The 24,368-nt window shown below is 48.2% G+C and overlaps 2 protein-coding genes across 4 annotated transcripts in view; one reads left to right on the top strand and one right to left on the bottom strand.

The window, feature by feature from the left end:
- LOC130853680 (actin nucleation-promoting factor WASL-like) overlaps window positions 1-12,773 on the top strand; it is a 41,150-nt gene extending 28,377 nt beyond the window's left edge. The window contains exon 3 of the mRNA XM_057735933.1: window positions 12,685-12,773. The gene's annotated coding sequence lies outside the window, so the exon portion shown is untranslated. The remainder of the gene's footprint in view (window positions 1-12,684) is intronic.
- The window catches only part of POLR3A (RNA polymerase III subunit A), a 65,447-nt gene that overhangs the window by 13,103 nt on the left and 27,976 nt on the right, over window positions 1-24,368 (bottom strand). For 2 of the 3 annotated variants that reach the window (XR_009053843.1, XM_057735932.1), the window contains exons 20-30: window positions 22,510-22,680; window positions 21,489-21,602; window positions 16,301-16,387; window positions 16,131-16,213; window positions 15,007-15,177; window positions 13,821-13,914; window positions 13,534-13,626; window positions 12,727-12,891; window positions 12,244-12,408; window positions 11,919-12,050; window positions 10,141-10,273 (exon numbers count right to left, since the gene is read on the bottom strand). Coding sequence is in view for 2 of the 3 variants with exons in the window: in XM_057735932.1 (XP_057591915.1) it covers window positions 10,141-10,273; window positions 11,919-12,050; window positions 12,244-12,408; window positions 12,727-12,891; window positions 13,534-13,626; window positions 13,821-13,914; window positions 15,007-15,177; window positions 16,131-16,213; window positions 16,301-16,387; window positions 21,489-21,602; window positions 22,510-22,680 (1,408 nt within the window). In the remaining variant the exon portion in view is untranslated. Of the gene's footprint in view, window positions 1-7,634; window positions 8,264-10,140; window positions 10,274-11,918; window positions 12,051-12,243; window positions 12,409-12,726; window positions 12,892-13,533; window positions 13,627-13,820; window positions 13,915-15,006; window positions 15,178-16,130; window positions 16,214-16,300; window positions 16,388-21,488; window positions 21,603-22,509; window positions 22,681-24,368 lie in introns of those variants that run through there. The other variant, XM_057735931.1, reaches the window with a different exon arrangement.

Genomic DNA, 24,368 nt, shown 5'->3' with positions numbered 1-24,368 from the left:
AGGGACTAGAGTGAGGTGTGAGAAGAACTGGTGAAGACTGGAGGCTCCATCAGTCCTGACCGGCTCCTTCCACATGTTCTGGCAGCACGGCTAACAGTTGAGTCTTCCAACTTCCTGGATGCTTCATAAGATGCATTAGAGCAGACAGGCATGGCCCAGGGTTTAATCTCCATTTTGTAGATTGGGAAACTGAGACCAAAAGGAGGAGGCGGCGTGCCTAAGGCAATGCTGCTAATGACAGGCAGAGCGAGGACTACAACTTGAGTCTTGGATGGTCCAGGACTATTTCTGCTGGACCAATGGATTTATCGATAAACCTGCAAATTTGTACCTACCCTGAGCACTGTTTTACAGAGGGCTGAACAAAACGCTTGTCTTGAGCACCTGGGAGGCTGGTGGAGTCTATCTGGGGAGTCTGGTTTATTTTATTTCTAATGTCAGCTTCAGGTGGTATGTGATGGCTCATTCTCTGGCAGCGGTGCAGACAGAGAGCCGCAGCAGCATGAGTCTTCTAACTCCTGGTTTCCCCTGGAGGCAATACCTCCTCCAGGAAATGGAGACGTTTGGAAGCACAGGTCCAAGGCTGTGTACAGAGTGCATACAAAGTGTGAGCTCTGTGCCAACAAGCTTCCTAAGGAGGCAGTGAGAATGGGGCCTTCCACACTAGGCTCTCTCTGACTTCTCTGAGTGTAGATTATCCACCTTTAAATAGGCCTTAGGGGACTGTCCTGGTGGCCCAGTGGTTAAGAATCCACCTCCCAATGCAGGAGATGGGGGTTTGATCTCTAGTCAGGGAACTAAGATCCCACATGCCCCGGGGCAGCTAAGCCCATGTGCCACAACTAGCGAGAAGCCTGAGTGCCACAACGAAAAGATCCTGCGTGCCGCAACTAAGACCCGACGCAGCCAAAAATAAGTAAATAAATATCAAGAAAAAAAATAGGCCTTGGGTTTGGGGCCAGGTTCAGAGGCAACAGAAAATGATTCTGGGCCAGTTTAAGCCTCAAGAGGTATTCACTGAAAGTTCCTTGGACAGTGAGTGGAGGAGCTGAGTGGGCAGCTCCAGGAAGGACAGGAGGCCAAGGGCACCCTCTGGGGCCTGGCCTCAGCTCAGAGCTCCTGGAGATGATGTGGCTGGTCTCCCGCTGACAGCCCTCGGCGGGGCCAGGCTCCTTCCTTCCAGAGGGCTCCCTGAGCTGGCCCTGCCTGGAACACTCTTCCCCCTGCTCTGCTCATCCTGCAGGTGTCAGCTTCGTCACCGCTCACATAGGCCTCCTCTTCCTTCTGCATCCCTGCAGCTGTCTCTTCCTTGATTCTCAGTACCAATTATAATTGTCCATTTGTTTACTGTCTCTTCCAGACTGTGCTTCTCAATCTGAATACAGTCTCCCCTCGTCACATGTGGCTACTGGGAACTTGAAACTTGAGACGCGCTCTTAAAACATACACTAGATTTTGAAAACTTAGTATGAAGAGCGTAAAATATCTCATTCATAATTTTATATTGATTACATGTTGAAATGTAGTTTTGTTGAATTCATTAAAATAGATTATTAAAATTAAGTTCATTTAAAAACGTGGATACTAGAAAATTTTAAATTACATATGTGGCTTGTATTATATTTCTGTTGGATAGTGCTGTGACTACATTAATTCCATAAAAGAAGGGGACATGGAAATTCTGTTTACCACTCAATACCCTGCCCCTGGTACTGGAGCCAGGACACAGTAGGTAAGCAATAAACAGTGTTATTTATTGAATAAATGCTTGACAGTTACATTATCCATCAGTCCAGAAACATTCTGAACAGCCTGCTAAGGGAATGTGATCTAATTTAAATGTCAGTTTATTTTGTTTTTATTTTTTTTAATTAATTAATTAATTTATTTATTGGCTGTGTTGGGTCTTCATTGCTGCACACAGGCTTTCTCTAGTTGCAGTGAGTGGGGGCTACTCTTCATTGTGGTGTGCAGGCTCCTCATTATGGTGACTTCTCTTATTGCAGAGCATGGGCTCTAGGCTCATGGGCTTCAGTAGTTGCAGCACATGGGCTCAATAGTTGTGGCCTGATTTCTTTACCATCAGATACTGATAAAAAAAAAAGGCAATACCTTCTAAAGGTACAACACTAGAAAGGTACAACAGAACAGAGTGAAGGACTTCCCTGGTGGTGCAGTGGTTAAGAATCTGCCGCCAATGCAGGGGACACAGGCTCAATCCCTGATCCAGGAAGATCCCACATGCCGCGGAGCAGTTAAGCCTGTGTGCCACAACTACTGAGCCCAAGTGCCACAACTACTGAAGCCAGCATGTGTAGAGCCTGTGCTCCTCAACAAGAGAAGCCACCACAATGAGAAGCCCACACACTGCAACAAAGAGTAGCCCCTGCTTACCACAATCAGAGAAAGCCGACATGCAACAATGAAGACCCAATGCAGCCAACAAATTAAAAAACAAACAAACAACAGAGTGGAAAGTAAGTCATCTTATGCGTCTATCCTCAGTCTTTCAGTTTCTATCCCCAGAGGCGGCCATTATTACCAGTTTCTTAATATATTCTTTGCTGATGATTTTTCAATGGCAACCTCTCTTTTAAAGAGGGACACCCTGTTATATAATACACCTGTATAGATAACTATGTCAATATCCACATCTCTGTATACAAAGTCTGAGCTATTTTGGTCTTACTACCCACAACCCTTAAAATGAAACATTTACTTTATGGCCTAAATGAAAATGTTCAAGGCCTCAGTCACCTGACTGCCAAATGTCAGTCCCCTTCCCTAGCCTTCTTTGTCCCTGGTGCGAAATACTTCCCGGAATCCTACTGAGCAGAGAGTGAGGTAGGAGTTATGTCTAGGGAGACCCAGTTTCCAAGGCCACAAAAGACAACTCCATCTGAGTGAATTAAAAAGGGCCAGAGGATTGGGTTTTACTTAGGAATTCACAGATCATGTTTTTCAGTAAAAACAGTGATAGTTACCATAACTGCAAACTTAATGAGCATATACTCTGCGCCAGGCACTGTACTAAGACCTTATATGCGTAATCATGCTGAAACGCACTATGACCCTACGAGTTAGGTACCAATAAATGGCATCCCGGTCTCGTAAATGAGTGAGACAAAGAGGTTAAGTCATTAGCTCAAGATCACCAGATAAAAAGGGGAAATTTGGATTTGAATTCCGACAGTCTGATCACAGAACCCAGGCTCTTAACCATAAGATGGTAAACCGCATGCATGCAGGGCCCAGCACACCACCTGGCACAGAACAAAAAGTGTAACATCCACTTATTAAGACTGTATGTTGGTGGTGGGGAAAGGATCGCGGCATCCTTTCCCAAGGACTACGGGCTCACGTCCTCTGCTCAGGGCACATCCTCCAGAATGCAAGTGCAAGTGAAGGAGGCCAAATGGGGCACGGAGGGCCTGTAAGGGAGGGGTTGGAACCGGGGGCTGCGCTGGCTCAGAGGGACCAATCTCTTTGCCCTGGTGAGGCCTGATGTGCTGGGCCTGCCCACAGGAGCCAGGCCCTCAATTCTGCAGCTTTTTAAAATTTATTTTTTAAATGGAGAATAGTTGCTTTACACTGCTGTGTCAGTTTCTGCTGTACAGCAAAGTGAATCAGCCATACGTATACATATATCCCCTCTTTTTTGGGTTTCCTTCCCATCTAGGTCACCACAGAGCACCAAGTAGAGTTCCATGTGTTATAGAGTAGGTTCTCATTAGTTATCTATTGTATACATAGTATCAATAGTGCATATAACACTACCAACTGTAAAATAGATAGCTAGTGGGAAGTTGCTGTATAACAAAGGGAGATCAACTCAATGATGGGTGATGCCTTAGAGGGCCAGGACAGGGAGAGCGGGAGTCAAGGGAGGGAGGGGATATGGGGATATATGTATAAATACAGCTGATTCACTTTGCTGTACCTCAAAAGCTGGTACAAGAATGTAAAGCAATTATATTCCAATAAAGAGTTTAAAAAAAATAGTGTATATATGTCAATCCCAATCTCCCAATTCATCCCCTCCCTTGGTATCCATATGTTTGTTCTCTATGTCTGTGTCTTTATTTCTGCTTTGCCTATACCATTTTTCTAGATTCCACATATATGCGTTAATATATGTATTTTTCTCTTTCTTACTTCACTCTGTATGACAGTCTCTAGGTCCATCCACATCTCTGCAAATTGCACAATTTCGTTTCTTTTTATGGCTGAGTAATATTCCATTGTATACATGTAACATATCTTCTTTATCCATTCCTCTGTTGATGGACGTTCAGGTTGCTTCCATGTCCTGGCTATTGTAAATAGTGCTGCAATGAACATTGGGGTGCATGTATCATTTTGAATTATGGTCTTCTCTGGGTATATACCCAATAGTGGGATACCTGGGTCATATGGAATTCTTCAGCTTTAACCCTAGACTGTGCTGGACACATTTTTATCAAGTTTGCTCCACCCCTTCTTCTGAAGAATTCTTTTTAGATGCATTAGTATCTGATTTACCTGTTTTGTCTACTGCTGTACTTTTAGTATCTATGACAGGACTTTGGATATAGCAGGCTTTTACTAGTTGAATGAATGAAAGAACAGTTAAGCTAGACACCTGATCCTGGCCAGATGGCACCTCCAGGGCATGGGTGTGGGGGACACTTTGCTGTGTTCCGCTGGGTTTGTATTAGCTACATGGGACAGGGAGGGTACTGGGTGCTCACTGCTTACCTCTAGAGGCGGGAACATTATTTTAGGAGTTAGAGCTCACGTGTATCCCAAGTACCCTGTTTCACAACCTACAGGGATGAATTGCACACTTTTCTGTATAGCAAGTTTTCTTTTCAGTTTTGGTAGAAAAATAGAGTTCTGCCAAGAGACAACAAAAATTTAAGAAAAATAATCATTCCATAGTGTTAGATTCAATCAGACATGAATCAATGTGAATACAAATGGATAAGCCCTGAAATAGAAACACAGCACTGTAATTTAACTGACAGACACTGAAAGACTCCAGAATGTCTCGTCCGCCCCCAAAGTGCTGAACAAAGCGGGAGGTTGGGGAGTGGGGACTGTAACTGAATCAATCGCTATTTTGATGCCCTTGTACATAGGATAGAAAAAGGGTCAAGAACTGGACAGATCACCAGTCAGAAACATGTATGTTAATGGAGGAGACAGAATTTAAACGTGTTTTTCTTATTTCTTCCAAATAGGCCAGAATAAAACCCTAACCTTCTATTGATCTCATTATTGAGAATATACTGCTATCTGGTGTTTGAGTTCTACGCTTGCGCAAAGCCCGAGGCCAGCGCAGGGCAGCTGATCACATGAGGGAGAATTTTAACTCCCACCCCTGGGATGCACAGTGGGCAACCTGGAGTAGGGTTTACTGCCAGTGCTGCCTATGGGCCCAGCAGGGCTGGCAGCACCATGAGGATATCTCACTCCTCAATGGGGCTGTGCCCCTTCCCAGAACCACGTGCTGGTCTGAACCTGACCCCAGGCCTGCACCCACTGCAATCACACGTCGCACACAGGCAGTGCTCGCTGAGGGAGGACGAGGCTCTTGGCGGTGCTGCCTTTATTTATTTTTAAATTTATTTTGGCCATGCCACAATGCGTGGCATGCAGGATCTTCGTACTCTAACCAGGGATGGAACCTGTGCCCCCTGCACTGGAAGCACAGTCTTAACCACTGGACCGCCAGGGAATTCCCAGTGCCGCCTCTATTACTCATAGCAGCACATGGCTGCCGTGGTCTCTCCGCCCCAGTTCACATATGTGTCACACACAGAGCAAGGTGGGCGCTGGTGTTCCCCACCACCACCCAATTCCACCCTCCCTGGCCCTCCAGTGTATTCCAGCAGTCCTGGATCTGATCAGGCCCGGGGTTACTTCCCAGGCAAGTTTTCAGACAGCCAGCCGTGTGGCTCTGTGACTCCTGGTGTGTTGGGTGAGAGAAGCAGAGTCTGTGGTGGGGCTTCATGGGGAAACCCTGAAGTGTGTTAACGGACTCATCCCTTTCTCTTAAACCAGGCCACCTCAGTTCAAAGATGTAGAAGGGGGAGCTGAATGTGAAAAATGGCATTTTTTTACACCACTGGCACCCTCAGAGAAGCTTGTAGGTTAACCTCATGGGTGAGGGATCACACTAATTTTAACAGAATTTGAACCTGAGCATGGACGAAAAATAACTCAGGTCAAGAATTCCTCATTCAAAATCACATCAGCATGGGAGAGAAAGCACCTGTCCCAAACACAGGCCCAAGAACCAAGGGTTATGCTAAATACCTTAGCAGCATTAACTCAGAACTTGGGGAATCAACTAGGGAATGACCAAAGAATGTAAGTAAATTCTATAAAATACTGCTTGAATTCTTTGAGCCTCCCCTACTTTTTCTTTTACCACATCCATCTCTTTAATCACCCAAACCATCTTCTCGCTCAACAACAGATGTCCATCTCCTTGGTTTGTGCTGTTTTTCTTCTAGTGGCTTGACACACTGAGGTGAACCAACTGTCATTTCAGAAGTATACCTTCCTTCTCAATTGCACGGAGCCAGGAAGTAGGGTCAAAGCCCCACTTTTCACTATCATCTCACTTCCAACCATGCAGCCTTGGTTTCCAAAGGCCCCCTGGGAGGAAAGGAAGAGCCAGAGTGATAAACTTGGCTCTGGGCAAGGAAGGAAGGAGGACAGGCTCCATGGAACATTCTCCAGAGGGAGTAGAGCTGCACCCGTCGCAGTTCCTTCTCCATGGCCCCAGGCCAATCCTAAGGAGCAAATTTATCACAAAGAACCACCGTCTCCAGAAGCAAACCTCTGTGCTCTCCAGAAGACAAGCTACGTACATTTCTTTACGTTGCATAAAATCCCCTCATAAGCCTTAAAAAACCTGTCAGTGATGGTGCAGTCACTGACAGACGCCCAAGCAGGCAGTTAAACACGGGTCTTCCTAGGATGCCCTGCTGGTTCCCTCCTCACAGCCTGACTGTGCTTTCTAATGTCACAAGATTTCCTCTTTGTGTCTGCTATTGCCACCTGGGGCATGTCCCCAACTCTGGGTGGTGCCCACCCCTGCGCGGGCCTCCGTCCTTCCTGTCTGGGTGACACTTCACCCCCTGATAGCTGATGTCTGCCTGCACCCAAAAGGGCCCTTTCCCGCCACTCCCCGGGGCACTTTCTAGGCCCCCAGCTCTGCACCTGCCCCGCGTGCTCCTTGGCTGCAGGAGGCAGGGCACACATGCAGCTTCCTCAGGAGGGACATGGATACCGCCCAGGCAGTGCAGGGGGCCTGGACCAGCCTTACTCCTCAACGCCGTATACACGGATAGTCCCTACCTGAGCAGCCCCCAAACTCCGGTGAGGCTTCTACAGGCCACGAAGAATGGCTTTGACTCTTGTTATGAGTCAAACCCATTCTACTACTGCCCCTGCCATGTGGGACGGAAGTAGACAGAAAGGAGGTGGCCAGGGCGTCTGCAAAAGATGTTTTAAAGAAGCCTGGCCTCACAAGTTTCAGCCCAGTTACAAATTCCCATTTGCTTAACCAGTTTTTCCAGTGACACTTCAAAGTTGACTTTCTTGGTTTCTATAGCTTCTTGGTTTCAAAAGGAAAACCAAAATAACAATAAAAACTCCAAATTCTTTAAACTGGACAAATAAATAATATAACAATATTTACATTAGTGCATCACATTTGGAGATTCCAGCATGACCGAGGAAAGGAAGAACTGAGAATGTGCCCTGGCCCTCGGGGCTCAGACGTGGCTCCTGCTCAGGGTGGGTGGGCCCCGCTGTGAGCGGCTGGGAATACAGGTGAGGTGGGAATGAGCAAAGACGCCTGGCTGGGGCCGCCTCACAAGTCCAAGGAGGCAGAGTGGGCAGCAGGCCCCGAGCTGCCCCTCGAGTAATTAGGTTTCAGACAGACAAATCCCAGTTCTCCCCACCAAGCCCCAGGACCGCGTGAGCTGCTCCCTTCTCCGACGGTGGGGACGGCAGGGCCCTGGTCTAGGGAGCACAGAGCTCATGAGTCAGCTGCGGGCCCCCAGCCCCTTTCCCGACGACAAGGAGCTGCGGTCAGGCACGGTCCCCTCGTCCCTGGACTATGTGACAAGGGGGATGTGGAATTCGTTAGTGTCGAAGATCAGGGGCCTCGTGGGCGGGCTTGGGTCCCTGCTGGCCTTGTGGAGCAGCTTGAAGAGCCCGGTTCCGATGTTCATGGGGATCCCCATGATGATGCACTCAGACACCCCTGAAACCAACCAGAGAGGAGGTCAGAGAGCTTCTCGACTCACAGGCAGCTCTGCCGGACAGAAAGACTACCGACTTGGGAGTCAGAAACTGGGCATGGAGTTCCAGCCCCACTACACGTCAAGGGGTTGAACCCCGGCTGCTCGCTTCACTCCTCATCCACAGATGCTGAAGGCATGGTTTGGTGCTCCAGGATGGGTCGGGGATGTCCAGCACCTGGGCGAAGGGCAGTGCCCGCTCACAGCTCCGCTCCTGGCTCAGAGGTCTCTCCGTCTGAGCCAAAGGCACCGTGTGGGCCTCGCCCTTGTGAGCACTAAACTCAGACAGCAAGGATATACTCCGTGACACTCAGGAAACCCCGAGTTGGCCACCCAGCGCTTCCTTAACTCAGGGCCCAGGGGACAAGCAAACAGGACCATAGTGAGCAGGTACCAGTCCCACTGGAAACAGCAGCAGACTTGTTCCTTGTGCCCAGGGCCGGGGCGGCTTAACAGAACCCCAACCTCGGAGCCCACAGCCTGAATCAGAAACACTCAGAAGGCAGGGCCCTCGGAGAGTGACAGGAGTAAGGCAACGGTATAGATTCTTTCTCCAAGCTCCGTTTTAGACTTTTAAGACCCACATGTTGGACTCTGCATCAGGCTTCTGGCTCTGTAGCAAGCAAGCCTGTATGTGCTATGCTCTGGGCTTTGTGCAACTGGGGGACCAGAGAGGCAAACAACCAAGCTAAAATTGAACGCATAGTGAGGGCTGATGCTGAGTTACGATATGTAAAGGACCAGGAGATTTCAAAGTTGGGGTGGGGTGACCACACTGGGTGCCTAAAGGGGTCAGTGGTGGAGAGGGGGTGGTGGGAGGGGCCACAGCAGCGCAGCAGCAAAGACCAGGGCCCAGCGGCCTGGTGCTAGAGCTGGGGCATTGGGTCTTAGCCCTGCCGTCAAGCGGACTTGCTCTTGCTTTTGCCTTGGCCTTCTCCTGCCCCAATCTCTGCTCCCTTTTCTTTCCTTTTACCTCTCATTATCTTAAAGAATCATGTAATTTCTCTTTCCCTCTATTTGCAACCTGTGACCCTTGAGAAAGAGAGAGTTAATCTTAGGAGCAAAAAAAATAGGCATACACTGACTGAGCCCTACCTGACCATCGCCTTGGGTGGAAATCCACACAAGGAGGTGAGAGGGGAAATGGCCACTAGGAAGCAGAGCTCTGGCGGTGGGACGATGGCCAGGCTTGGTGTCGCTGTTTGAGCCCCAGCCCCTCACAAACTCCCACCTCAGGCCACAGGGTCTTGCTGCAGCATGAGAAAGGTTAGAGCAAAGCAGGTACTCTGGGGGTGGGGGTGGGGCAGGGCTCTGTTGTGACAGCCGCCTCTGGTGCTCCCTCTCCCCGAGAGGTGCTGTGTGGTGGGAGAGGAGGCAGCACAGGGCGAGACTCCAGCAACAAGCAAGTGAGTTTCCCTGGTTTTCTCACCGTGAAAGGGTTCAATACCTACGCCTCACTGATGTGCTGAAATGCCACACCAGGTGCCCGGCACAGGCAGGCCGGCTGCCTTGCTCTGGGAGTCAGGACAGCGGGAGTGCCTGGTGCAGTACCAGAGTGGCCGACTCTGTGAGGACCAGAAAATTCCTACATGCCCAGGGGTGATCTTTTCTCTGTACTGACAGAGAAGCCTTCTAACAGATGTGAGGGATGCAGGCTGCCACAGTCAGGCTTTGGAGATCAAAAATCATCAGTTCCAGTTCCAAGATCTGTGACTTCATTCTTAAATAAAAGCTCTGCCTGCTCAGTTTCTCCACCTCCCGAGAAGCCCCAGCTATGGGCTATGGTCTAAGCTGTGTCAACAAAGGCCTCTGGTGAGGCTGCTACAAACACCAAACCTACCACACACGGAGTCCTTCTGCCCGAAGTAGGCGGCGTCAAAGAGGTGGTCGGCTGTCTTCTCAAAGGAGGCCAGCATCAGCACGCTCTCCTTCATCTTGGCCAGGCCAAACCTAGTGATGCCCAGGACTTCACCCTGTGCCACGGGGGAGAGAGCCAGAGTGGTACTCATGCTACTTACAAAACACATCCCCTGCCTCCCCTCAACAGAAGAGGCAAAAATCAGCCAAGCTGCAAGTCGCAATCTCAGGTTTAAACAGGATCCTAACAGCTATCTGTCCCACCTGTGTCCCTCTGAGGCCATCAGCCACCGACAACACCTGTTTCACATGCCATTGGAACAAAGAATTAAGAACTGAGCAGGAAAGAGTGGATGTATGTATATGTGCAACTGAATCACTGTGTTGTACAGCAGAAACTAACACAACATTGTAAATCGACTATACTCCAATAAATATTACAAAAGAACTGAAAAGTAGGCAATTCCCTAGCAGTCCCGTGGTTAGGACTCTGTGCTTGCTTTCACTGATGAGGGTCTGGGTTCAATCCCTGGCTGGGGAACTAAGATCCTGCAAGCTGCGCAGGGCACGGCCGAAAACAACAACAAAACCAAAACAAACAAACAAACAAACAAAAAAAACAAAACCCAAACCCTTGAAAAGTAGAATTAAGAATCTAACTTAAGAACGGAATACTTCTGAAGATGTTTCTTATGGTTCAAAGAACTCAATTTAAAAGCTTCAAGGTAGAAAAAGACTTATGTAAATTCAGGTGCTTTCATTTAAAGGAATATTGTGCCATCGTTAAAAAAGTGTATTTATAAAACTGTGCTACGACATGGAAAACATTTGTAATGTTAGATAAAAAGTCAGAATAAAAACGGCATGCTCACCTTTACTGCACCTATAGTAACCCAATATATGCATACAGAATAAGACTGGAAAGGAAGACGTAAAGATGACGCCTTTACCAAAGGGTGGGAGGAAATGGGTGATTTCTCCACCTAGTTTCCGAATTTGCTATAGTACAGTACAAGTTTGCATGTGGAAGCATCATGCCTTATGGCACTGATAGAGGGAAGACATTTTTTGGGAAAAGAGGAAAAAAATAACCAGCCAACCAAGCAACCTCAGCTCCCTCCTCAGATTATCTTAACTTGTTCCCTACCTGGAAGTGGCTATAGAAGTGTGATGGAAGGATGCAGATACAGAGAATGGACTGGAGAACTCGAGGTATGGGAGGGGGCGGGGGGTGAAGGGGAAACTGAGACGAAGTGAGAGAGTAGCACAGACATATATATACTACCAACATGTAAAATAGTCAGTGGGAAGTTGTTGTATAACAAAGGGAGTCCAACTCGAGGATGGAAGATGCCTTAGAGGACTGGGGTGGGGAGGGTGGGGGGAACTCGAAGGGGGGGGAGTCAAGGAAGGGAGGGAATACGGGGATATGTGTGTAAAAACAGATGGTTGAACCTGGTGTACCCCCACCCTCCAAAAAAAAAAAAAGAAGTGTGATGGATGGGTTTACCAAGGAATAAACCTCAGTTTGCCATGGAATCCTTGGGCTTTTGGCAATGGCTGGTTTTCTTTTAGGCTAAAATTTCTAAAAAGGACAAAATCCAGGCCCTACTTCCTGCTATGAGGCTGTAATTGTCACGCTGGGATTTTACCAGCACACCCAGCCTGACCACTGTACTTTGGTTTTGGGGTAACGGTGTTCACCAAGCTTCGTGCTCCCGAGACGGGGTTTGCAACGCCCGGCTGCCGGCCCACACGAACCTTGTAGGTCATGAGGTCGGAGAGCAGCATCACGTGCCGCCGGTCGATGCTCATGCCGTGGTTGACCATCGTGTACTGGATTTCGTTGATGATGGTCGTCCGGGCAGCCTCGATGCCCAGGGTCTTCTCCACCTGCAGAGGGCCAGGATGAGCGGAGGCAGCCACGCCCTCCTCTGCCCTGCAGTTCCCGACACCCCGTGTCCTTCCCCAGAGATGGGAGGGCGGAGCCGTCTTCGGTGCAGACCCAGAGCGAATGGCAGGGTCGGAGGAGCGTGACAGGAGGGAGACAGGACCACCGCGAGGTGCCCCTGGCTGTGAGCAGTACCTCATACGTGTTGTTGGAGGTGGTTCGGGTGCCCTTCACACCGTGGGTGGCCATGACGGCCCGCAGGTTATCACCCTCCACCAGGAGCTTGTACTTCTCCTTTCCACTCTGCTCGTCGATGTGAATGACAGCTCGGGACACCTCCGGGATGCCCTGCACCACCACCTGCACTCAGAGACACAGAAGGCTCGAGGCCCCGCAGTGCCCACGGCCCCCACCCACCTGGGAGCCTGGGAAACCACAGTGGCTGTGAGAATTAGGAACGTCACGGCTTGGGTTTTTGACTTTGCTCAGCCCTTTTTCAGTGGTGACTGTCAGTAACATGCCAAACCTGGGAGTGTCTATGTGTTTATGTAAGAGTGTTTCTTGTTAAAAAAGCTTCCTGACACCTGGCTCTCCAGGTTAGAGGTAAGTGCAGTCTCTCCCTTTATGCACTTCCAGGCGTTAGGCCAGACGCGATCCTGGGGAGGCGCCTCGTCTCACCTTGGGGAGATCCTCTTTCAGAAACTGCAGCACGTAGTACATGGAGCTCTTGCTGTTCTCTCGGGGAGTGACACACACCACAGCCTCACCGTGCACGGCCACATCGCCAGGCTTCACACGGAGCTTGGACATGCAGATGGAATACCTCACCGTCTCAGCATTCACCTGCGAGGGGCCGCACACCAGGACATCACTAGCAGGGTTTGGAGGCTGCGGTTCTAGTGTTTCTTGGCCTTTCTGCATCATCGCCCCTCTAAGAAGCCTTTTTAGTCATTTTTTCCCCCAATCTCTCTCCTCACTGTGATATTTTAACACCAGAGATATCCTGTGTATTTATATACTGTATGTATATCTCTGCCTTATTCATTAAGAGTAGATCCCCACCCCCCACCCCTTTTCTGCCATTGCTACCTGTACATAAACAGCAATAATAAAAAGCCAGGTCAATCCACCCACCCAAAAACATCTCCTGAGCCAGCCAGGTGCTGTGCTGGGAGCCCACGGGTGAGTAAGACACAGCTGGCACGAACGTCCTTCCAGACGCTGTAATGCTGTGTCATAGTAAACGGGGACTGTGGCTGCACAAAACCTCCACTAATTTCCCGTGTGTCTCTAGGTGGCAACGTCTGTGCTGGCGTCAGGTGCAGAGAGAAAATGTGAAGGTACAGCAGACTCACAGAACAGACACCGAGTGAAAGCCTCTGCAGGGCTTCCTGTGCTTTGTGCAGCTCTTGCCCTCGTTTATCAGCGCCTATCTTGGGACTAAAAGAGGATGACTTCCTCCACGCATTTAATTCTGTGACTCACTTCCAGTCTCAGCAGTCTGATCCGTTCCAGTGAGAGCTTGACGAGAATAAAGCAATCGTCAGGAAGAAACACCTCTTCAATATACTCTGAAATCTGTGGTGTCAAAAGATCAGAATGTCCATCAGTCACTTTCCCTTCCCTCAGAGCACACAAGGCTTGCTGTATTTTTTTAAGGATACAGAGCAGTGTGGGCACACTGACTGGTAAATCCACTACAAGCGGTTCTTATGCTTACTGGCAACACCGCGGGTTTAGTTTTCTTATTATCAAGAGGGATTTCCTCCTACCTCTCCCAAGAGGGTTTTCTCAATTCTCCCTTTCACGAGGCGGGCATAGTCTGCGTCATCGTCCTTGTCCAGCTGGGCTGTGATGATTGGAGTGCTATGGGAAGCGAGGGCCAACAATGACAGCACAAGGAGTGAGGCTGCTTGAAGACCACTGCTTTGTTAAGCTCGGGGACCGCTTGGAGCTGTCACGTTAAGAGCAACTGCTGAGGGATCCACGGAGCGTTCACGGGGGGCAGGCAAGCCACTGAGGGCTTCACATCCGCGTGCTCACGCGGCAACCCACCCGATCAGTCCGGGGGTGACTGTCAGGACATTCTCCCCGGCCAAGCACACTTATCCTCTTTGGTCCTAAGAGTACTTATTTCAGTTCTGTTCCCTGAGTAAACTGACCCTTTGTGTACCACAGCTTGCTCCACGCCCACCACCACCCCTACAATCTCCTCTCCAGGACACCTCCAGCTCCTCCACCCACCAGCTAGCAGCTTCCATCCTCACTGTCCTGGACAGCATTCCCCGAACACACACTCCTGGGAGATCTGACCAACCTAGAGGAGACAGGCAGCGCTCCTGCCACCCCGGGTGTCTACAGGTGCTGTTCCAGAACCAAGAACAGCTTTCTTTCATTTAACGCTATATTGTCATTTTATTAGATTCAGATCATAGGTGAAACATGATTTTGTCACTGAATGGATTATAAGATCTTTCTATCTTTCCTAGTTTCACATCATCCACAAATCCTATCATGAAATCACCTGGGGTTGGGTGGGGGTGGTGGGAGTGTGTCACAGAATATGGCCACAGCCCAAGTGGGAGACACATCTGTCAACCTTAGTGAGGCTGAGAATAAGGACATCAAAAGGATGAAATCTACACTGACACATGGCTGCAATTTTTCCAGGCATTTTTTATGTCTCTTTCTTTCATGTGACTTGTGGCCATAAAGAACCACTGCTTCAGTTTTGATTCTGCCCAGTTTGGACTGATTTTTCCCAGTTTGGGTCTTTTAAAAGGCAAGATATGATTAACACAAGCACGTGTCACTTCAGAGTTTTGAGAAACGGCCTGCTAGCATCTCCCTCCCTCCCCCCACCCCCCCCACACGCACACACACAAGGCAAGAGAAACACTGTTTCTCAAGGAACATGACAGGTGAGTGTGAGAACAAGAGGGAAATGGATACGGGTACCTGATGGCCTTGGAAGCGTTGATGATCTCTTTGATTCGGGGCACGCCCAGGGTGATGTTCATGGAGGCCACGCCTGCGAAGTGGAAAGTCTTCAGGGTCATCTGGGTGCCTGGCTCGCCAATGCTCTGGGCACAAAGTGCACCCACTGCAGAACCTGGCTCCATCTGTGCCCTGAAAGGACAAGATAGGGATGAAAAGTCCAGCAAGACTGCTAAGGAGACGGGGGTGAAATGTACAGCATGGGGAATACAGGCAGTAATGATGTAATATCTTTGTACGGTGGCAGATGGTAACTAGGCTTATTGTGGCCATCCTTTTGCAATATATAGAAATACTGAATCACTATATTCTGCGCCTGGAACTTGCACAGTGTTGTAGGTCAACTATACTTCAATTAAAAAGACAAAACCAGGGAATTCCCTGGTTGCCCGATGGTTGGGACTCCGAACTTTTACTGCTAGGGCCTGGGTGGGCCCAGGTTTAATCCCTGGTAGGGGAACTGGAACTAAGATCCTACAAACCTCATGGTATGGAAAGAAAAAAAAAAAAAGGAGGTGGGGGGAGGTGGGGCGGACACAAAAAAGACAAAACCAAAAACCGCTGGGGAGGCTTCTTGATTATCTCCTTTAAACAGAAAAAACACAGATGCCATCAGGGCCAGGAAGGAACTGGCAAGGACCCAGGCTGGGCTTGTGACAGAGGAAGAACCTGGCACAGATCAGTTACAGGTGTGGGGTGGGGGTGGAAGTGTGACACCCAGAGGGGTCTGACGATGACTGTGAATAGTGTGTGGCTACCTGTGGTCAGTGTGGGATGACTGGGGAAGACTAAGAGCTCTGCTGACAAATCACACTGAAGGCGGACAGAGCAGCTGGCACTTGCCAAGTATACTGGTAGTTCTCTGTAGGGAAAGGACACTCAGAAATTTTTTTTGCCGTTTTTTCCCACATCTTGGAGCACCTAGCCTGTCTACCCACTGGAGTCCCTAGAGAAGAGGTGACAGAACCTGCTCAATGCTGGCAGTCAGTAAGTGGTGTGGGCACACTTTTGTTTCCTGGGGAAACAGGAAGGATACAAGAGACCCATGTGACTGCCTGGCAGTCCAAGACAATTAGCATCCTTACCTCATGTACTTGTCCCTACACGTCTCTAGAAACTTTTCTATTTGGGTGGGGGTGATCCGGTCCAACTGGTACAGCACACGGGGCTGGAAGAACAAAAGCCAAAGACAGAGTCAGGGCCAGCAGCACCGGAAAATACCTCCGCGTCCAGTCACATCTGGGAGGGCCGTTACCTCTGTTGTGCCGTTATCATTGATGCCATATTTATCTCGGGTTTTCTTGATCTTCTCAGAAACCTCCTTAATGAATTTTTTTATCTCCTGAAAGATTACACAACAAACACCAGCTATATATTTCTCAATAATATGGATGACATGATTCGTTTTGTAAAACCTCAGTAATGTGACGAGTCCATCCTATTTTAGTGGCAGCTAAATATGATACTATAAAGGATACAATATGGATACAGGTTCTATTGTAAAATGTTTTACCAAGGAACATGACGCACTATCCACAGCCTGGCCACAACGTTCACGGGTTTAAATGTTTCTGAGGCCTTTTTACTCTGATGATGTTCACGTGTATCTGTGGCCCTAACACAGCACGTGAGAGTGATGGCGGGATAGCCCTCCCCACCTGCCACCTTCTCTTCTCTTCCCTGGCGCGACTCGCTGCCCACATTCGCGCAGCCCAGAGTAAGTACAATTGTACCACTTGTGCTTTTAGTCTCTAGACTGATGAATTTTTGAGGTTTCTTCTGAAGTTGTTCTGGTCAATTTAAATACCACAAAGCATGGTTTTGTAGACACTATGTACATTTCAAACACATGCCTTGAGCTTGCCTTCATTTCAAAGGAAACACTCCCAAGTCCCAGCTTTGTCTCTGACACTCACCTATGCGTCGCTTCCCCCCAGCCTCACGCTCCCTTCCCACATACAATCAGACCTCTGTAAGGCCTCCAGGAAACCACTCTCAAAGCTGGAAATGAAACATCAGCGTATCTGCTGTTCCCACTGCACTTAAGAACAGCACTCTAAGCCCCGGGACGAAAAAATAGAGGAAGAAAGAGGTGAAAAGTACATCATGTGGAGGAGCCACAGGGCACGGCTAGAGACAACAGACCTAAATTTTCTGGCAACCGCTCTAAGCGGAAAATCCATCTGCTTTACAATTTATAGTGTGTCTGTGAAATAAACCCAGCCTCGAGGTCACTCCTAGAACCAGGATCATCTAGCATCTCCTCTCGGGGGGTTCTCACAGAGGGTGTGGTGTGCTCTAATGAACCACACCCATTCATGTCCTGCTGCTGGGGCGGGGGCGAGTCACATCGAGCACCGTGGCACTGACTCTTAGAGCACTTCTCAGGGGAGCTAATGGCGCACCCCATACAGCAGCCGTATCCTTCAGAGCCTACTGATCAGCCACTCTGCTTTGACCCAGAGGTGTGTTTGAGAATACGGGAAAGGGTGGATAGACTGCATGTCCCCTCAGCAGCCCTTGGGGAAATATAATTTCCCTCAGTGTTTCTGAACAAATTATGGGAGCACTCTGGCCAACAACAGGCATCCAGCTGCTCTGCACAGGGCAGATCCGCACACCTGGACCCAACAGTGGGCAGGTCCGAGGGTTGCATGCATGTTGTAGTGGCTGCAGAGCCTCAGGAGGTCTTTCTTTTCTTTCTTTATTTTTGGCTGCATTGGGTCTTCATTGCTGTGTGCAGGCTTGCTCTAGTTGCGCAGAGGGGGGGCTTTTTGTTGCGGTGTGTGGGCTTCTCATTGCAATGGCTTCTCCTGTTGTGGAACATGGGCTCTAGGCACGCGGGCCTCAGGAGTTGTGGCACGCAGGCTTAGTTGCTCCGCAGCACGTGGGATCCTCCCAGACCAGGGATCGAACCCCTGTCCCCTGCATTGTCAGGCGGATTCTTAACCACTGAGCCACCTGGGAAGTCCAGGTCTTTTTTTAAAAAAAATTAATTAATTAATTAATTTATTGGCTACGTTGGGTCTTTGCTGCTGCGCGTGGGCTTTCTCTAGTTGTGGAGAGCAGGGGCTACTCTTCATTGCAGTGCGTGGGCTTCTCATTGCAGTGGCTTCTCTTGCTGCGGAGCATGGGCTCTAGGTGCACGGGCTTCAGTAGTTGCAGCACGTGGGCTCAACAGCTGTGGCCTATGGGCTCTAGAGCGCAGGCTCTATAGTTGTGGCGCATGGGCTTAGTAGCTCCAAGGCATATGGGGCCAGGACTCCAACCTATGTCCTCCTTGTTGGCAGGGAGATTCTTAACCACTGTGCCACCAGGGAAACCCCCTCATGAGGTCTTGATTCTTGGTGCCAAGGCTGGCTGAGGGGCCCCAAGAAGACCAGCATGCCTGGTCAGAGTCTACTCAATCCATATCACATAGTTGAAAATGTCTAAAAGTTTCAACTGAAACAAATGTTTCAAAAAGCAGACTGAATTGGAAGCCCGCTTTTGCAAAAATAAAATCCTGTAAGGCAGTGGTCCCCAACCTTTTTTTTGGCACTGGGGACTGGTTTCATGGAGGACAATCTTCCACGAAGGGGTGGGAGGGAAAGAGACTGGTTCAGGCGGTAATGCGAGTGATGGGGAGCAGCAGATGAAGCTTCACCCCCTCATCCGCCACTCACCTCCTGCTGTGCGGCCTGGTTCCTAACAGGCCACGAACCGGGGGTTGGGGACCCCTGCTATAAGGCACCTACAGAGAGCTTAACACCTAACTAGCCAGGTTTTATCCTAATATTGCAAAAATAAACCCCTCTAGCCTCCCAAAGACTAGTGAGCAATTTCTAGTTACTACCTTTCCTGAAAGCAAACCACTAAAACTTCTGAGGTCCACACGATCCGTGTTTACAAGCTCTTCTTAGTTAGCTGCTTCCCAGCCTGGCGAGCCCTCCAGGCTGGGGAGGCAGGGCACTGGCCCCATCACTCCAGCACGGAGGCCACTCAGGCTGAATAAGCCCCTCTACGAAGTCGAATGCCTTCTCCACAGTCTGCTCTCAGGGCAGGGGTTTTCTGCAACGCCATCTTGGCACACTGGGCATTTCAGTCTGTCTCCTAGGAGCCCAGGTGACCAGAGGGCTACCTGGGTGGAATTCATCACACCTTGGCTGTCCCTTGCTCACGAACACAGGTTTCCCATGACTGTCCTTGTTGGTCAACTCTCCTCACTGACACAGCGTGGAAATACATGGAGGGTTACCGTGCTATCTTTCTATGCAGAAAAGACTTTTACTTAAGGAAGAACTTTTACTAACTTATAAGAACTTGAAAATTCTCAAGAGACTTTTTAAAGAGAAACTCTCCAGGCTTACTTATTAATTACAGATTTGGGGCCACATTTTTAGATACAATTAGTTATTACAAACCAGAGGTGGAAATTAGAGCTGGAGAGGGTAGGGGGACAATCTCTTCTGGTGTGGCTCTGCCTAAAAGTGGGCATATTCAAAAGCAATCCTGCCCACTACCACTTAATTTTTCCTCTATATCATTCAGTATCAGGAGCCTCCTTCACGTGGCTGACTTCCTCCCTGAGCCTACTTGTCTAGCTGTGGTTGTGTCCTTTAGGGTGAACTTCTCAAAGCCCTCTCGGCCCAGATGTGGCAATTCAATTGCCAGGTGTTCGAGGCTGCCCCATCTGTTGGCACAGGGAAACCGGGGCCAAAGCCCAAGGCCAAGCAGACCCACAGGGTTTTCATCTGTGAGAAACTCTGCACACGCAAGCAGTCAAGAGCACACACCTCAAACCATTCCCCAGCTCAGGCGCCGGAAAGGACAGCTTTCAGCTGCCACCCATGTGGACACACTTCTGGTGGCTTTGCTTGAAGGGAATGACTTCCCTCACACAAAAGTTAGGGCGAAGTTAGAAAGAAAAAAGCTCACTTTTTGGAAATGAAAAAAGCTACTAAGAGCTCAGCTGGATCAACCCATGCATACTAAAGGAACTCAGAACATGGCAATTGGCAGGCAGTTAATCACACGACTGACCAGCAGCTACGTCTCACACTCAGTCCACAGTGCGTCTGTGAGCACAGCTGTCGGCCTCTGGCAGGGCCAGACAACACTTCAGCGGCTCAGACAAATCTGTTCTGGCCAGTGGATTTCAGACCTGAGCCCAGATGATGAGCCACTGGAGGGTGAGGACACGTTCGGTCACCTCTGTGTCCCCGAGATCTGTGGGGTGTATGGCACAGGGGAACGGCTGAACAAGGGCTCACTGAACCCACCAGCGCTGCTGCTCAGGGGATCACTGTCAAACCGCGTCCAAGACAAGAAAGGACCAGTCCAAAGCAATGGACAGGGAAGTCGTGTCTGCCAGAACCGGGACAGAAATCTGTGGTCCCGGGGCTGGCAGACAGCTGGGGCGCAGCAGAGCCACTCCTCCACACTCGGCAGCCACAGCGAGGCGGCACGTTACCTCATTATATTTCTCATAGCCTGTCTCAGTTAAGGTCTTCGAGGAGAAACAGAAACATAAATAAGTAAATGTATTCGTGTAGAAAAACCAAATCACACTTCTCATTTGTTACTTAAGAAAAAAAAAAAATCTGTGAAAAACCAGAACCAAAAACAAAGGCACTCAGCCTAGCCAGACTCTTAATTTTAAAAATATTAAGATGATGAAGAGTCTCTTTTTCACCTTTCACACCTTATCATGTGAAAGAAAGGAGTGAAGCGCTTTTAATTAAACTATTCTTACTGAGTTTTTTTTTACTATTTTTATTTTTGATATACTTCAAGGGATACATCTGTGCTATATCTGAATCACCAATCAGTACACAAAGGGAGCCATGTACTGAACCCTGTACCCCTTTGCTTTCTTTTTGGCTGCGCTGCTTTTGACCATAACCATGCTTATAAACAGGAAGGAGCAGGTCAGTGAAATAAATACAAAGCAAAAAGACCTTGAGAGGATGTCAAGGTAACAGCTCCCTGGTAGAAAATGGAATGCTGACCCTGTGCATTTCTCACCCATGTTATGGTAAGAAAAAAAGCAATTTAAAATTATAATGGTATTAAATAAACACTATGACATCATTTATTTTACAGAACACAATAAATGGCATTAAAACAATGCTATTACTACTATTGGGATTCAGAATGACTAAGTGAGGAGTTGGCCCACAGGATGAAAAAGTGGCTTGTAGGGGGTTGACAGGGCTAAAAAAAAAAAAACCAGTTCTCCAACGAAAGCATTTTTTCTTCTCCCAGGGAAACACCTGCGCAAAAGACAAACTAAAAAACACATGAGATAAATTCTTCATGTTGACTGCTGAGATTCTGCCTGGGCCATTCTTTAATTTTTTAACAAGAAACACTCTTACATAAACACACCCCAGCTTATAAACTTCACTGCCGGCACCTGGCAAACAATTCCTTGGTGACAGCAGAGTCGGGTGCAAGCTCACCTGCAGGAAGCTGTCCTGGCAGCAGAGAAACTCATTCTTCTTCATGATGGACTCGGCGGTCAGGAGCAGCTCGTTCTTACTGAGAGCAGGCTCGCTCTGGCACGGGAAGACTGCCTCAAGTATTGAAAGGAAATAGTGTGATGTGGGGGGGCAGTATTCAATGAAGGAATTTACAAGAGACAAAACAACCTCACTCAGAGTGAGTGTTTAGCAACCTGTGATTTTTTTTTTCTTTCAAAACAAATTGTAGACTACCTTTAATATGAAGGTGAAAACAGGATAAACTGAGACTCCATCTCACACAAAGTCTTGTGGGCTATTTAGCAGGTATCATGCTGTTACTCCCCAACTTTCACCCCACCCCGGATTTGCACTAAAATCAGAAATGGTTGTTTTTTTTAAAAAAAGAAACCCACATTTCAAGAGTGAAAACTTCCCCCTCCAAGCTCATGGGGTTTCCCCCAAAGTTTTAATGGCTGCACATCACCCTAATGGACAGACCGTCCTGTGTCTGACCATCCTTCACTGATGGTCTGCGTCTGCTATACACAATGCTGGAAGAACATTCTTGGCACATTTAGGTCACTTTTGTAGGGCAAATTCCTATATGTAGAATTTAAATGTTGGTCAAAGGCACCCACACTTAAATTCAGATCAGCGTTGTCCAGCTCTCTCTCAAAAGAGGTTGTTCTAAATTATATCCCCAGTTAAAGTGTGTGAAATGTGCCAGCTTCCCCACACCCAGGACTTTAACACTGTCTCTATTACACTTTACTAGATACAGACAAGTACACAATGCCCTCTTCTACTGGCATTTGATTACTACCAATAACTAGACTTTGAAATTGAGAAACTATTTTTCCTTTAATACTTGGGGGAAATAATGCAAAGGAACACAAAAGAAAAATATTAACCCAGTGGTTGGGCAGATATGATAGCATTAACTCCGTGCTATGCCAAAGGGTACCTGCGTTCTAAAGAAATGTCCTCGAAAACACTCAGATATAATGCTAAATCTTACTTTGATGTTGTCCAGAACCCTTTTAAACTCCAAGGGTTCATCTTTTCCCTCCATGGCTGCAGGATCTAAGCCATCTCCCCCGTAAATGAACTGGATAATATCGCCAGTAGAGCTTCGGACTGTCAAATCATACTGTGAGCAAAGATCTTCAAGGGACTTTACGAGCCTTCTCTAAAGGAAAAGGAGGAGAGGAGACAAATGCTCAGATGCTTTGAGAAGACTAGTCATGTGTACAGAGGTTGAGATTTGCAACTCTGAGTTTCAAGGTTACCAGCGCTTTAATCATATGAAAACATTTTACTAGAAATCCCTTAAAAAGCGTGCCCTGACCCCAAGAATAGGCCCACAAGTGCCTCACTAGCCTGTGCAGTGGGATTTAGAATATGCTCCAACCTCCGGGACTTGAGTGTGTTTTAGAATACATTCAATTTAAACCTCATCACCCTCGAAAGACTCTGCTAACACTGTTTTCCTAGGCTGCTTCGCCTTCCCTGTCTCCCCAAGGTATAAATTAATGCAATTGCTTTGCATTTCTAAACACAACTTAATCCAGGACCCCTGTGGACTTCAATATGAATTACAGAGGATCAGGTGCAGGCCCTCTTCTGGGACAGAGGGGAAAGAAGAGAGAACAGGACCGGCATTGTGTTTGAACCAGTAGGCAGCAGCCACTTCTCAAATCTGCTTAGTGAAGAACCTCCCCCCAGCAGCACACTCCAGCCAGCAATGTGATGGGGGCTCAGCGAGTTAAAGAGAAAGAAATCTTCCTCCAGGCAACTTCAAAACAAAAATCCCTCATGCCAGAACTAATTTGTTCTAGGTTAACACACTGCTCTGGGAAAGTCATACTCTCCACTTCAAAAAGGTAAAGACAAAAAATAAAGTCAATAGACATTCGGGCAAGAGTGGTAAAAACATTTCACAGTCTGTTAGGTTTCTGACAAAAGCAGCACACTCCAAAGCTAAAGGGCAATTTCCCATCAAAAGACGATTAAAAGGGAAGCAGTATCAGTTATGCTACACAAGGTCCAGACGAGGTTATGGAAATAGGTGTGTAGTGACTCGGGTCTATTTTGCCCTCATCAGCCTTGTGTATTCTGGCTCACTCATTCGCATCTCTGGTTTATCAGTCCTGGTTTCCCAGCTTGCAAAGGGCTGTGCTTCTCAATCTACGGTGGGGAAAAAAGGGACACAAAGCCACAGCAGTTCATGGCCTAGCAACCTGGAGTGTTAACTTCATCATGTGTTGCAAGTAGATAAAAACATCAAAAAGTTAAAAACAAACAAACAAACACAGATTATGGAGTACAGAGTAGAAATGAGAATTAGGAGACTGGAGAGAAATCCTTTGCTTGGGGTCTTATGGAAGAACAGAGTAGGGTGTGTTTTCATCCCTCTGCCATCAGGGGTACTTCTGTAGCAGTCTGAGAAGCACAGGCATAGAAAAATGTCTAGCTCAGCCCTGTCCCTGGAGACTACTATCCCACATCTGTACACACAATGGAGAAAGAGCCAGCCCTCCAAGTGTCCAAGCTCCGCTGCAGGCACTGGAATAGATTCTTGGAGTCCCTTAGAGAGATATTAATAATGGGTTACATAAATAGTTGCACAGTGAGAAGCAGAGCCCTCTCAATTCAGAGTCAGGAGGTAGGTACTGTCACCCCATCGCCGTGTATTAGGAATCAGAGGCTCAATGGGGTCTGACAATGTGCCCTGGGATGTACTTCTGGTTCATGCTCTCCTCCAGCAAGGCTTTGGTACATGTGGTTCCGGCCTGATTTTCATCATTCAAAGGACATTGTGTGATTTGGGACATATTACCTTTTTATGTTGTTTATTTCTAGGGTCCCTACATCTCT

Source organism: Hippopotamus amphibius, chromosome 5 (assembly GCF_030028045.1).
Source record: "Hippopotamus amphibius kiboko isolate mHipAmp2 chromosome 5, mHipAmp2.hap2, whole genome shotgun sequence".
In the NCBI taxonomy this organism is placed as follows: Eukaryota; Metazoa; Chordata; class Mammalia; order Artiodactyla; family Hippopotamidae; genus Hippopotamus; species Hippopotamus amphibius.
Note: the sequence above shows the minus strand (reverse complement) of the source record. Positions and strands in the feature narration are given on the sequence as shown.